At 38.0% G+C, this 15,424-nt stretch overlaps 2 protein-coding genes across 3 annotated transcripts in view; one reads left to right on the forward strand and one right to left on the reverse strand.

Annotated features, from left to right (window-relative positions):
- Positions 1–7,806, forward strand: part of haao (3-hydroxyanthranilate 3,4-dioxygenase) — a 23,990-nt gene extending 16,184 nt beyond the window's left edge. The window contains exons 5-11 of one of the 2 annotated variants that reach the window (XM_067387017.1): positions 3,557–3,663; positions 3,870–3,959; positions 5,100–5,143; positions 5,471–5,616; positions 6,244–6,312; positions 6,440–6,522; positions 7,509–7,806. In XM_067387017.1, coding sequence (XP_067243118.1) covers positions 3,557–3,663; positions 3,870–3,959; positions 5,100–5,143; positions 5,471–5,616; positions 6,244–6,312; positions 6,440–6,522; positions 7,509–7,584 — 615 coding nt within the window. In that variant the 3' untranslated portion in view covers positions 7,585–7,806. The remainder of the gene's footprint in view (positions 1–3,556; positions 3,664–3,869; positions 3,960–5,099; positions 5,144–5,470; positions 5,617–6,243; positions 6,313–6,439; positions 6,523–7,508) is intronic. The other variant, XM_067387018.1, reaches the window with a different exon arrangement.
- LOC137020883 (chromobox protein homolog 7-like) overlaps positions 1–15,027 on the reverse strand; it is a 19,794-nt gene extending 4,767 nt beyond the window's left edge. Inside the window, exon 1 of the mRNA XM_067387019.1 lies at positions 14,914–15,027. Coding sequence (XP_067243120.1) covers positions 14,914–14,923 — 10 coding nt within the window. The 5' untranslated portion in view covers positions 14,924–15,027. The remainder of the gene's footprint in view (positions 1–14,913) is intronic.
- Between the last annotated feature and the right edge of the window lie 397 nt (positions 15,028–15,424).

Below are 15,424 nucleotides of genomic sequence, written 5' to 3' on the forward strand. Positions count from 1 at the left end.
TGTATGTCACCCGGAAATACAACATCCTCATTGGCCCACATCATTCCTAAGAGGTTGGCTTTGACCAGAGGTTAAAAGTCAGTGGATAGTGCCACTCCCTCTTTTTCTCCTTGCTCCTGAACGACCGAACGGACTGTCCTTGCGGCCGGCCTAGGTGAGGCCTGCAAGGCCTGTAGGCCTCGGCCTACAAACGAGCCATGTGCTCCTCATCCAACATGGAAAAGACTGATAAAAACTCCGAACTGAATCCTCAAGACCTCTCCTCAGATGGCAGAGCCGATGCTCCTCAGCCTAAGAGCACCTTGCAAGTATCGTACATTTTAACACTAAATAGCAATTTAGTATTAATTTGTAAGATGTACCGTTGCTATTGCTGAGGAAACTGATGATTCCTTTCCAGATTGCCTTTGACATTTCATGTAGCTCTAGTAACAGCATCTCTTCCGGTTCAACTCTATCATTACTCATTCTGACTTGTGTATGTGTGTGTGACCCTTTGTGTATGTTATGTTACGTGTTTGTTAGTTTAGTTATGTGTTTGTGAGTTAGTTAATAAAGATTGTGCACAGGACATGTTTGATTCTGACTCCGTCTGCTAATGAATTGCCGCTTATGTGATAGATCCGGACTACCTGCTCTGAGTAGTACAGTACAATAAGAAATATTATTTTTCCATAACTTGGAAATTAACATTTCTTAGAATTAATAAACAATCAACACTGAGCGTTCACTGGACGAACAGATTAACTGATTGTAATATTAATTTTAATGTAGCTATGTCCAGTTAATCTGATTAACGGATTTGCATATTCATAATTAATCATAATTAATAATCATAATGAGTTATGAATAATTATTAATATTTCCCCTTTGAGTTAATTTGCTACAAGTATATGGCAATGGTAGCAGTCTGATGAATAGATAGAAGTAGTGATACTGTCCTTTTGATGATTGCAGACGGGATGTGACAAAGCAGACTGGAGACTGGGAACACTAACACACAATAGGATCAGCATACGGGGAAGACTGGAGACACTGGAGACGTTGGAAGCAGGTAGGTAGAAGATTGGAGTCCTTGAGGTAAGTACACATGGAGCATAGGTACGAACGAAAATATTCAACAGGCAATTTTTGGGCAGTTTTATTTCACTTTAAAAATTTGCTTCGAAGCCAATGAACTGCAGCCACAGACGCACTGAATCTTCACATGTATCTTTTTGAAACTCAGCACGCAAACTCCTGCAAGTACCACTTCTATCTATCTTAGATGCGCTAAGTTAAACGACCTAACTAAGTGATACTGATCCTTTGCTGCCTCTTAACTGTCTGTAAGTTTTGCTACTATTGGTCTTCTTTCTTTTCCTGTCTTCACTTTCGCTTTTGTATATATGTGTATTCTTTGTGTATATTTAGCCGTATATCCTATGTATTCGTAGTTTCATATATTAAATCCATTATATTCATGCTTGATTGTCTTTTACGTTTTGATTTTGCAAACTGCTTTACACTTTAATGCTAGAATAGGAAGTTATTTCTCATGACCAGAGGAATAATCTCCTTTTATAATAGTCGATGAGGAAAACTGATAGTTTGCTGGACAAACTAAACCAGTCTTTCTAAATTAACTATTAAACTAGAACTAATCCTGAACCATATATGAAATTAATTATAATCTGTTGTAATTAATTCACAATATATGTGCATAATTCCCTTTTTGGTCAATTTATATTATAATTGATCATAACGCGTTATAATATATATATATATATATATATATATATATCACCCATAATTTGAATTCATTCATTCATTGTAATTCGTTATAAATATATGAGGAAAAGCTGATAAAGACACAAAGACACTGTGTTTACGTTTAATTCAGTGTCTTCACGATTACTCTCCCTGTGTATAGACTGCATGTAAGCAGCTTTCTATACCGTGTAGTCAGTGTATTTAGTACTTTAGACAAGTGGTTGATACAACACACTTAACGCCCAATGCTAAGACTACTAATATCACACACACAGTACCGAACATTAAAACTCGCAATATCACATGCTTTTTCAACATTAGACTAACAGTTCACTTCTCAGCTCATTAGCACCTGCCTATGCAGACCTTCCCTGAGTGGGACATACTGTACCTGAATGGGCCACCCTTCTCACTTCCCTTGGCCTTTCCCACACTGGAAGCAGTTTCAGAAGGTTTTTTACACCTCTCTTCTGGTGTTTCACACCTCTTGCGTGTGAGTATACTCTTACACCTCTCTGCTGGTGTTTACACCTCCCTGCTGGTGTTTCACACATATGAGCACTCTTACGTGGTAAACACTGTAAGGCCACCCTTATCTCCTACCAAGGGGTGTAGTGGTTTCTTTTGACGTCTTGAAGTTTTGATGCCAGAATAGACTTTATTACAAAGCCGCGTTGGTCTGCAGAGCAACTCTAGTTTGTTGTCTCTGACAGCCTTAAATACAGTTTTCCATTTAATTCAATCAAGGTGGAGTCAATGCATTTCATATATACTTCTATTGTGTATCTTAAACTATACCAAGCAAAACAAGAGATCTCACTTCATCATACATGAGCATAAGATTATGGCATGACAGACTATTATATGATTGAGCACAAGCTTCATCACATGCTTCTCTTTATGGCTACTCATATGTGAACATACACACAGTTGGCTATATCTAATGGCAGAGTTAGATGTCAGATAATATAATAATAGAGTAAAAATGGTTATTTTATACTTGAATCATTTATATTCAGATTACTAAAAATCTTCCACAGGGGCTCCTTACTTCCCTTGGCTGTTTCCACGCCAGAGTACTAATCTACACTACTCAAGCACATTTTTGGAAAACTGGAACTCCTTTTACTCTATTCTATCATTAATTTTTCTAGATTTGATTTGGTGAAGCCCCTTCTTTGATCACCACCACAGGTTTGATGTTGTGGAGAAAAATCATCTCTTTCTTGCCAATGAAGCTCAAGCGCCAGAGTTCCAGAAGTCAAAATCAGACTTTATTGAACAAAGCCGAGATGCCTGCAGGACATCTGAATTTGTCTCTGGCCAGGGCACAATTCTTATACATTTTTTCTTATCTGTTATTTATCTGTTATCCAAGTGACTTATTTCTCTGTTAAGATTAAAGTCTTTCTTCTCTTACCTTTCTCTCTAATTGTGGAAACCTGCCAGTTGATGGTCAACCATTTATCAGAGGCAAGATGTTACAGTTCGGCTCATAACTGATATAGCACAAGATATAACATTCTCCAAGGACAATCAACTCTTTTCCAGAGGCAAGAAGCCTTCACGTGGCACCTTTTAATAATGGTCTTATTCTTTTTCAGCCACCTTTTGTTTACTGGGAAAATGCCTGACTTAAGTGAAATCTGCTCAGTGGCCACACTACCTTGTCAGATACACTTGACCCTCACAGTCATGTAGTCCATGAGGCCTCAAAACACATCTGGCTTTATTCAAACTAGTTTTACAATTGTTTTCTATAGGATAAATAAAATATTTCATCACTTATTGCTGCTGTTTTCAGATGTTCCTGCTTCCAGCTCGGATTCCCCACTCCCCTCAGAGACAGGCAAACACAGTAGGGCTGGTGGTGGAGAGGAGGAGGCTTCGTTCAGAGACAGATGGCCTGAGGTACCATGGAATATTACTCCCAGTCACATCCATCCTACTTTACGTCTGCCATTCTCCTTACTACTCTCAAGTCTTCTCCAACATGCATTGGGATCAGTTACTTGTGATGTGACCTTTATTTGGACCATGATGCTATTGGATGCTAGATTGGGGAATAAACAATAAAAGATGTGTGTGATATTTGTTTTCCTTTTCTTTTACTCTAGGTACTTTGTGGCTAATAGTACAGATGTCTTGTTTGAACGTTGGTTCTACTGTGAGAACCTTGGAACACAACTTGTTCCCATCATCAAAGAGTAAGTCACCATTGTGTCTCTTAAAGGGTTAGTTCACCCAAAAATGAAAATTATCCCATAATTTACTTACCCTCAAGCCATCCTACTGTAGGAGAATATGACTTTTTTCTTTCAGGCAAATACAATCGGAGTTATATTAAAAAATATCCTGGCTCTTCCAAGTCTAATAATAGGAGTGAATGGATTTTGAAACCTAAAAAAGTGCATCCATCATAAAAAGTAATCCATATGGCTCCAGGGGATTAATTAAGGCCTTCTGAGAGATGGTCTTCACTGCAGAACACGAGATCCAACTCCTCCCACTTTACATATCCCTAAACCTACCCGTCTCCGCCCCCTTGATCTAAACCTACCCATCTTCACCCCCTGGATCTAGATCCAAATCCTCCCACTTTACATATCGCTTGACCTACCCATCTCCACCCCCTAGATCTTGTGTATTCTGCAGTGAGGGGCTACTGCCTTCTGAAGCAAAGTGATGCATTTTTGTAAGGAAAAAATAAATATTTTTAACATTAAACACCCTATCCGATGAAAGGGTGACTTCTGACTGACATATGACGTAGCTCCTCTTCTCTTATATCGAAATCCTTCATCATATTTCTTTAAAACTTCTCGTTTTAGACTTCTAATTCGTGACTGTTTTGCTCTTTTCTTTGCGCTTCTGCATTCGTCAGTTCTTACCTGAGCTTATGCTACGCCTTTGTCATATGTTAACTCCGATTGTGTTTGGTTGAAAGAAGAAAGTCATATACACCTAAGATGGCCTGAAGGTGAGAAAATTATGGGATCATTTTAATTTTTGGGTGAACTAATCCTTTAATAAATCTAATTTTTGCTTTTACCCTCATGTTATATGGAAGTTTATTTGAGTGATAACAAATATAAACACATATAGCAAATATATTTGCATATAGGGATGTGCTGAATACTTTAAAATTACTTCAAAACGATTATTATTCTTACGAATAATAGAAAAAATATATATTAATTAGACTAAGTGACTAAATATATATTATGCTTTAAATTAGAGTATAAATAAAGTCCATGGGGTCCTTTCAGTCCCCTTCAGTTCTTTTTTTCCTTTAAGGGCATATGCATGTAAGCATAAACAATAAGTTGCATTTGTGCATTTATCAGGTTTATGGAATCCAAACAGAACAAAACAGGAAAACCTGATCCAGGTAAATAGAGTTGTTCACTGTACTGTTTGTTGTGACTCATGCATGATGAAGCAATTCCTTTACATTTAACATGCCATTATTGTATAGTGCTGTTGTTCAGGGGTCTTCTGTAGAGATAGCTTGTTCTTCTCTATATCTGAATGTTTTGTGTAATATTAAGTGATGTCAGTGCCAAGCCTGACTCACATGGTACCTCAAACAAGATAAGACATGAAAAAAGCACCAAACTGATTTTGTTAATATTAGGTATCCGTTGAACACTGTGGAAACTTGTATTTCCACATTGTACTTAATTCTTTTTATCCAGTAACTGTTTAATTTTTGCAGCTGAACCCATCAAGCCAGCCCCATACCCACTCAACACTATGAATGTGATGACACCGTTCTGCTTCAGACAGTGGCTGGAAAAGCAGAAGCCTGCCTTGGCCAGTGGTCAGCCGGTGGATATGTTTGGAGCAAAGTTTGAGACTGAGGTGAGGAGAAGGTGCCTAGCTAAACCAATCAGACCTATTCCTGCAAGAGTCAGTCAGATGAGATCCTGGTCATTAATCAGATGTCTGACTATGAGCAATGTCCCATCAAAAAGGTATCGACATATGGTAGGCAAATGGAGGGAGACAGAAACTGACTCAAACACTACAAGAACAGGAACTTGAACCTCAGTTCTTTCTTACTAGTTGCACACATTTCTGTCCTATCCAATTCTGTCTAGCACAAGGCAACAGTACCTGCAGGACATACAACGTATTGATTTACAGATCATAAGTTTAAATACACCTTACAGAATCTGCAAAATGTTAGTAATCGCAAAAAAATAAGCATGATGTTGTTGTTGTTTTTTGTTGTTGTTGTTTTTATTAATGTTCCAGGATTTACCAATCGAGAAAGTATTTTAAAGCAAGTAAAACCTATGTTTCATAGAAGTGTTACCAATTAAAAATTCAGCTATAATTGCTATTGAGCATTGCAATTTCTCCCAATAATTTTTCATCAAGTATGACTACCTTTTACTATCTGTTATAGTAAGATATAGCAATAACAAGGTTTGGTCTAGAATTAAGCTATGGCAGCGATGCATTTGCTGACTTTCTGTCTGTTAGACACTACTCTTTGGTCCTGGGACATCTGAATCCTCTAGAAGACGAACTGATGGCTGGATTTGGCAGCTGGTAACATCTGTTCTTCATATTGTTACAGAATTTAAGTTTAATCTTTTTATGTTCCCTCTGTTTTATATTTACTTGAGCTTTATTGACTTTCCTTCCCTTTTCCTACTTTTAATTGTGTTTTATGTAGGAGGGGTCCTCCAAAGTCTTCATGAATGGCAAGGAGTACATCCTGTCTGCAGGGGATTGTCTGCTTATATTTGGAGAAACAGAGTGAGTGCGATGAGCATTTGTGTTACTAGTTTAATAAGTGTTAAAAGGGGTCATGAAATGCTTTTTTCATAATTTTCCATCCTCATTTACACTCTGTGGGAAAAACACTCAGTTTCAAGGGGCGTTATCTCAGCAGAAATGGAAGTAAATGCCCACTGATTGCTTCATTGCACCATATCCATGCCCTCCTTTACTGCATGTCCCATGTTTTGATACTTGAGAGGGCAAGCGATGTCATAAAGACATATATGTTTGAGCCCAAGCCAGATCCTTAAGCAGAAGAAATTGTAACGTGTATGTACTGATTTTATTAGCAATACTGAAAAAAGTCTTAAAAGTGTTAAATGCTTGTTTGACATTTGTTACAAACACACTGTTACACTGTGTCTTTATTGGACACAAGTGATGCGACAAAAGACAATAGAACCCATTATAATCAGTGATATTGTCTACACTGGATGTGGTGCGGCATGACACAGCAAATCCCAGACAGTAAACTGATTGCTCGTTCTATTTCTGATGTACTCCAAGTTGACAGAAAAACATCTGAGTTTGATGGCCTTACTTAACATCCTTATACAATAGCAGTATTGCTCTTGTGACGGATAGACATGAGTTGTTCAGAACACACCTCTTGGTTAAATACTACAATGATGTATTTTAAGGGGCATGCTTAGGAAAATCGTGACATCACGATTCTCCTGATTTAAAATCCTGGCATTCAGAAGGGTAGAAAATGGATTCCATAACTGGGGAGTTATGTTTTGAGTTCTGAAACTTGCAGTATGTTTTTATTGTATTGTAACCTCTTGTAAATATTAAGGACATTTTGATTCTCCATTTCATGACCCCTTAAAGTGACAGAACTGTTTGCAAGGGATGGTAAATCTCAGTGGCAGGAAACTAAATTAGCAAGTATTTATGTCAGTGTGAACGATAGCAACTATTTGGTTAACACCACTATGTTTGTGTGTGGTATTCTTTAGGTATCAGTGGAAACGGTCACAGGATTGTGTTGCTTTGTATGTTGCTCAAGACCCAGACAGGAAGAGACCTTACTGAGACACATAAAGGCATAAGATCACTTGTTTAGGGCAAAATGTATGAACTTTATAACTTCAAATTCTTTCCAATGTACAGCTTTTATTGTAAAAGCTTATGTATCCACCACATTATCATATTTGAAATAATAATCATATTCACACATTAGACAAATAAACATGCATTCCTTGTATTAAGCCTTAAATAATAATAATAAAAAAAATCTCTCAAGAAACTCTTTTAAATTTTCTCATCAATTTAAACACTATATACATGCTAAGGTGCAAGTTGGTAATGAACTCTCGGAAAGGTTCTTGAATAAAATTTATATAATTGTTAAGTCTGCATCATAATCATTAGTATTCTTTCATTTTATTTCATTAAAAATACCAAATGCATAATATTTTCTGTCAGGTGACTGCAGAAGACCCAGAGGCAAAAGAGAATTTTCACAGTATTTATTGAGTCGGTCCCACTTTATATTAAGTGGCCTTAACTACTATGTACTTACATTTAAATTAATCATTTGATACAATGCACTTATTGTGTACATACATGTTTTTACATTGTACTTATATTTTAAAAACACCTGCATGTAATTACATCTGTAATTATTTTCTGTAATTACATTTGTTGACCCATCCCTTACATCTTACTACTACCCTTAAACCTACCCATACCACCAAAGCTTTCCCTAATCTTACCTGTATCACACCTCAATAACAGCAAAAGTGTTTTGCAATTCAATATGAACTTGTACTTATTTTTTGATGTAAGTACATAGTAGTTAAGGCCACTTAATATAAAGTGGGACCATTGAGTCTCTAAACAAAAACAGAACAAAAGCAGTCTGCCAGGCGAAGATCAACAGCACGCTGCAGCTGGAGAACAAAGGAGACTTGTCAGTAAGCTTCCCATAATGAGTCCCAGTTCAACTGTTGCACAGTGGTCCTGCTGGAGTGTCTCAGATGGCTGATGGAGAAGACCTAGGCTGGTAGATGGACGCAACCAGACCAGCTGAAAGGAGTCTCTGACAGACGGACCACGAATGCAAGAACAGAAAAAGGCTTACACACACACAAAGAGAGTTACAACAAGAGTGATCGCGAGCTTGTCACACCAACATTAAACAATTACCTGACACAGACATGAACAAAGAACAGGGAGAAGTAGGCAGCACAATCAACACAGACACAGAATAGGTGTGTGCGAGCGTGCAAACGCAAGCGGCAATGAGGACCAGCTGGAAAGAATCAAAGCTGAGCAGACAATACTCAAACCTGGCTCATGATCATTTTCTATTCTTTCAATCCAATATTAATTCCCTGAATGTAAGCATTAGATAATAGATAAACTGACTGGCTGTAGTGTAGTTAGGTTGAGCTGTTTACTGTGGAATCAGAAATCTCAAATGGCATGGTACTGTAAAATTTTGGTACCTGACAAAAATTTGCTTCTATGCCGCACAGTATTTTATAAAGCATAAAAGCAAAGGTAGGTGTTAAGTGGGAGGCTTAAGTTAGCTAGTATATTTGGCAGCTAGCCAGCACTCTTGGCCACATTTGTTTGGAGCTGGCTGGTTTGTTTGGAGCTCGATTGCTCCTGTCTGCCTCGTTGCTCAGAGTGGTTTGCGTCTGTAACTCCATGTAGCTTGTTTTGAATCTCTTACTTTTATTCATTGTTGCTTATATTATTATTACCTTATATATAATATTGCCTACCACATTAATCTGATGTCGCTAGCTTGTAATCTTTGAATCTAAATCGCTGTTACAACATGTTTGCATCTCACTAGCTTGTTAATAGCTAGCGTCATCAGTCTCTCGCGTGCTCCTTTTTCAAACAGCTGTGATAACTCCGATCAGTCTACAAACATGGTGAGTCATGTCATCCTCTCCTAGCATTGTGTCCTATTCCATTTGCCACATGTTCAGCATAGCTCTCTCTTATATCATAATTTATAGTAATATTTACAGTATTAGTCAAAAGTCTTTCAAATATAGTTCCTTTGAAGTGATGGTACTTTATGTAACATTATGTAAGTTGACATTTGTGCTGGCTACTGTATACAGGCCACCAGGACACCATACAGACTTAACAAAGAATTTGCTGATTTTCTATCTGAGTTAGTACTAGCTGCAGATAAAGTCCTTGTTGTTGGTGATTTTAATATCCATGTAGATAATAAAAAAGACTCATTGGGATTGGCATTTGTAGACATTGTCGTAATCATACTTTAGATCTAATATTGTCACACGGAATCAATATTGATGCTGTTGAAATTCTGCAGCAGAGTGACGACATCTCAGATCATTATCTAGTCTCGTATATACTACATTTAGTCAAGGCGGCTAAACTGCCTCCCTGCCATAAATATGGTAGAACCATCACTTCTACCACTAAAGATCGCTTTATAAATAATCTTCCTGATCAGTTTCATCGCCTTAGCATACCAGACAGCTTAGTAGACCTCGATGTTGCAACAGAAACTATTGCCTCTGTCTTTTCCAGCACATTAGACTCAGTTGCTCCTTTGCATTTAAAAAAGATTAAGGAAATTAATCCAACGCCATGGTACAATAAGCACACTCGGGCCCTAAAGGTAGCAGCCAGGAAAAAAGGAGAGCAGCTGGAAGAAAACAAAACTAGAAGTATTTTGCATTTTGTGGGGAGAGAGAATGATTGAGTACAGAAAGGCCTTAAAATCTGCTAGATCTGCCTATTTTTCAAAACTTTTAGAATAAAATAAACACAACCCTAGGTATTTATTTGATACAGTGGCTAAATTAGCAAGAAATAAAGCTTCAACTTCTGATGTTTCCAAAGAGCATAGCAGTAATGACTTTATGAACTTCTTTACTTGCAAGATTGATAATATTAGAGAAAAAATTATAACCATGCAACCATCTACTACAGTATCACGTCAGACAGTGCATTGTAGTGTCTCTGAGGAAAAATTCAATTAATTTACTGCTTTAGGAGAGGAAGAATTGTCTAAACTTGTTAAATCATCAAAATCAACAACATGTATGTTAGACCCTATACCGACTAACCTATTGAAAGAAATGCTTCCAGAGGTCATAGATCCTCTTCTTAATATTGTCAATTCATCTTTATCATTAGGACACGTACCAAAAACTTTAAAGCTGGCTATTATTAAACCTCTTATTAAAAAAACACAACTTGATCCTAGAGAATTAGTCAATTACAGGCCGATCTCAAATCTCACTTTTCTGTCAAAATACTAGAAATAGCAGTATCATCACAACTATGTTCCTTTTTAGAAAGAAATAGTATCTGTAAGGATTTCCAGTCAGGATTTAGACCACACCATAGTACTGAGACTCCTAATGATTTGCTCTTATCATCAGATCGTGGTTGCATCTCTCTATTAGTGATACTGGATCTTAGTGCTGCATTTGACACTATTGATCACAATATTCTTTTAAACAGACTCGGAAAAGTGGCATTACTGGGATTGCATTGTCATGGTTCAAATCATACTTATCTGACCGTTATCAGTTTGTAGTAGTAAACAAAGAAATGTCATATCGATCACAAGTTCAATATGGAGTACCGCAAGGCTCAGTACTAGGACCATTGCTTTTCACTCTGTACATGCTACCCTTGGGAGATATCATTAGGAAGCATGGCAGTTAGTTTTCACTGTTACGCTGATGATACTCAGCTCTATTTCTTCGCGCCCTGACAAAACTTACCAATACACAAAATTAACGGAATGCATAGCTGATATAAAAAATTGGATGACCAGTAATTTCCTACTACTAAATTCAGAAAAAAAAAAAAAAAAACTGAGATTCTAATTTTTGGACCAAAAACTTCTTCACATAATAACCTAGAATACTGATGGCTGCTGTTAAGTTTTCGTCATCAGTTAGGAACCTGGGTGTGCTCTTTGATACCAATCTTTAATTTAAAGGCCATGTTACTAGAATCTGTAAAACCGCATTCTTCCATCTTAAAAATATATCTAAACTACGACATATGCTCTCAATGAAAAATGCAGAACAGTTAGTTCATGCGTTCATGACCTCAAGGCTAGATTACTGTAATGTTTTACTGGGTGGTTGTTCTGCTCACCTGAAAAATAATCTACAGCTCGCACAAAATGCAGCAGCTAGAGTTCTTACTAGAACTAGGAAGTATGACCATAATAGCCCAGTTCAGTCAACACTGCATTGGCTTCCTGTTAAACATCGCATAGATTTTAAAATCTTGCTAATTACTTACAAATCACTAAATGGTTTAGCTCCCCAGTACCTGAGCGAGCTCTTAAAGCATTATAGTCCTTCACGTCTATTGTGATCCAGAATTCAGGCCAGCTGATAATACTTAGATTAGCAAAAAAAATAAACCACAGGCAGTAGACCCTTCTCCTATTTGGCACCTAAACTCTGGAACAATCTTCCTAGTATTGTTCTTGAAGCAGACACACTCTGTCAGTTTAAATCTAGATTAAAAACTTATCTCTTTAACCTGGCAAACACATAACACATTATCAATTTATATTTTCTAATCCGTTAAAGGATTATTAGGCTGCATAAATTAGGTCAGCCGGAACCGGGAACACTTCCTATAACACCAGATGTATTCGTTACATCAGAAGAAGAATATCATCTACGTTAATATTAGTCTTTCTGTTTATCCCGAGGTTTACCGTAGTCATCCGGATCCGGGTCGTATCCAGGTGAGACCAAGGACCTGCGCCTTGACACGACCACAACGCCGCCCTGAAGTATCAGCAGAGATTGAGTCAACTAGAATTAACTAGCGTCAACCACTGTGAAGGCCTCATCAACACGACAACCAGTGGCTCAGCTCCTCAACCACCGTCCATACCGGCATGATGAATATGATCCTCAGTTGGATGGAACTGAAACAAATGCTTTGAACAATGCTTTGATCTGCCTGCACTGACACTATTCTTTAAGAGCTGCTGTGCAGCCAAAATAATGTACCAGTTATCAATGTAAAGCTGCTTTGACACTATCTACATTGTAAAAAGTGCTTTATAAATAAAGGTGACTTGACTTGACATTGTGATAGAAATGGAGGATAAAATGTAAGATGCAGTTCAATGCCCCCAAGCCTGAACAGCAAGGCTGTAGAAGTAAAATACAGCATAACAAAGCAAATGAAAAATGTAAAGCTGTGGACCTGACAGTTTTATTTCAGTGGTTGTGTGAGGCTGTATATCAAGCATTCGCGTCTTCTTATTCGGTTCTCATTAGTTGTTTATGGTCATGTGGTTATTGGTTCTCTTGTTCCTTGTGTCATGTGTTCCATCAGTTCTTGTATTTATAGCCATTGTCTTCCCCATGTTCCTTTGTCATGTATTATCAATGTAACCTGCTGTCGGTGAGTCATTAAAGGTCCCGTTTTTCATGTTTTTTTGAAGCTTTGATTGTGTTTATAGTGTGCAATATAACATGTGTTCATGTTTCGCGTGTAAAAAAAAGTATTTTTCACATAATTTACTTTTCTGTATACCGCTGTTTCCACTGTCATAAAAACGGGCTGATGACTTACTTGTTCTATGAAGTTCCCTTCAGAAATACGTAAGTTCTGATTGTGCCAGCGGTTCCTGTGTTGTGATTCGACAGAACCTTGCCCGGAAAGGTCACGCCTCTTACCATAACGTGGAGATGCACATAGTTTTACATGTGGATTATTGTGGTGTTGTGCCGAATGAACACAAAAGACAATAATTCCCAAGAGACTGAACTCTTTAATCTCCACAAGCAGCGAGATAATGTACAACATTAGCACTCACTCAGAAGAGTACCTCATACGGAAAACAGCCATATACATAAACATAGTCCCCTCTTTTGGCCATTATGTGCACTGCAGTCCAACATTAACTATTGCAGTAAGTTGCCACAATTATAATTTTCGGGAACCGAGTTAAACATAAATTGTAACCATTGATCTCTAAGTACAGCGTCCCTGGGAAGGCCAAACAAAGGTGATTGGACTGCGGGATGAAACAGCGTTTCAACGACATGGCGACAAACACATTCTACAAACGCAACTCTTGCTCTTCTCCGTGGGAGCGCAACAAGACCACGCCCGCTTTTTTGTGTATTCCTGTGGGCGGAGGTTAGTCAAAAAACTGTTTTAGTGATGTCATTAAAGAAGGAAGTAGAGGGGTGTAGTCCAAACGGGCCGTTCGATGTAGGCGACTTCTGTTAAATAAAATATCTCGCTTGGCATTGAACTTTGAGCTTTAAAATTTTACAGATTTTATTTATACTCTAACAACAACATTACACACTAACTAAAGTTTGAAACATGGGATCACGAAGAATGGGACCTTTAAGTCAAGTCTGTTCAATTCTGTTCATGTCAAGTCAAGCCAAGCCATGTCAAGTCACGTCTGTGTTTCTGTTCCTGTTCATGTTTTGGATTATTCACAATAAACTGCACTTGGGTTCTCACTACACTCGCCTCCAGTAGACTCCCTTCTGTTACATCCATCAATTAATATTTTACTTAATGTTAAATCTTGGTATCCCAGTGATTGCAGTTCCTCCTTAAGACTTTTTCTTTCTCTTTCATATACATTACATACCATCATTACATGTTCCACTGTTTCCTCTATTAAACATACTTCACATAAACCTGTATTATGTTTCCCAATTATATGTAATGTGTGATTAAGATTCGAATGCCCTGTTCATAAATTGGTGTGGATAACTTGCTCCCTTCTGCTTATATTATGAATGATTTTAGATTTATTTATACTCTTTTGAACTTTATGAAAGTGTTGAACTGTTTGACATGAATCCCAACATGTTTGCCACTTCCTATTACAAGCTTCTAAAATTTAAATGTTTTCCTTTGATCTGCTGATTAACATATTTATGCTTGGTTCATATTTATAGTGTCTTTAGCCATTTTGCCATTCCTCATTACCCTGAATTCTCACATGTGCAGGTACCCATATAAAACAAGTTATTATTCCTATTTGTTTTATACTGTATAATGTAATCATGATTTCTATTAAAATGTCACATCTATTTGTTTGCATTTATTGTAAACTCAAGAACCGCCATTGAATCAGAACATATTATTACTTGATGTGGTCTTATTTCATAAACCCAACCTAGTACCATTAGGATTGATACCATCTCTGCTGTATATACAGATGTACCATCTGATTGTCACAGACACGTCAGGTTCCACCTCACTCCCTTACCAACGCACTCAATCACCGCAGTCATCAACCACAGGATAAATACCACACACTCACACACACACATTGTCCAGTCTCGTTTGTGATACAGCATGTTGTACGCTTTCATTCAAGGACTCCAAAGTGATACTTACCTGTCTCCATTATCTCCTTCGTCTCCTGGTCTCCTCGTGTGGTTACCTTCCTGTGTGTGAGTGTGTTCGTCTGCCAGCTCCAGCGTCTTCTCCCAGAGTCACCTGCATCATAAAGCAAAGGACAGTATTAATTCTCATTCTCCTTCAAGATCATTGTATTCATCAGTCTACTCACCTGTTTCTCTGCTGATCATAACAATAAACTGCAACATTGCTTTTATCTCTGCCTCCGGTGTCTCTGTCATAACAGAAGACCGGACCATAACAACCATCGATCAGCATGAGCCATCACGACCCGTTCCAAGAGCTCGTGGACGCATTCCGACGAGCACTCACTCCACAACCACCGTCACCGTCACCTGTATCCACCGCCGCGGCTGCTTCCGCATCCACCACCACCGTTGCTTCTCCTGTGTTCACCGCCAGTCCCATGGCCAAACCGGCACCCTTCTCAGGATCTGCGGAGGACTGCAGTGGATTCCTCCTTCAGTGTGAGTTGGTCCTGGAGATG

Source organism: Chanodichthys erythropterus, chromosome 5 (assembly GCF_024489055.1).
Source record: "Chanodichthys erythropterus isolate Z2021 chromosome 5, ASM2448905v1, whole genome shotgun sequence".
Taxonomy (NCBI): Eukaryota; Metazoa; Chordata; class Actinopteri; order Cypriniformes; family Xenocyprididae; genus Chanodichthys; species Chanodichthys erythropterus.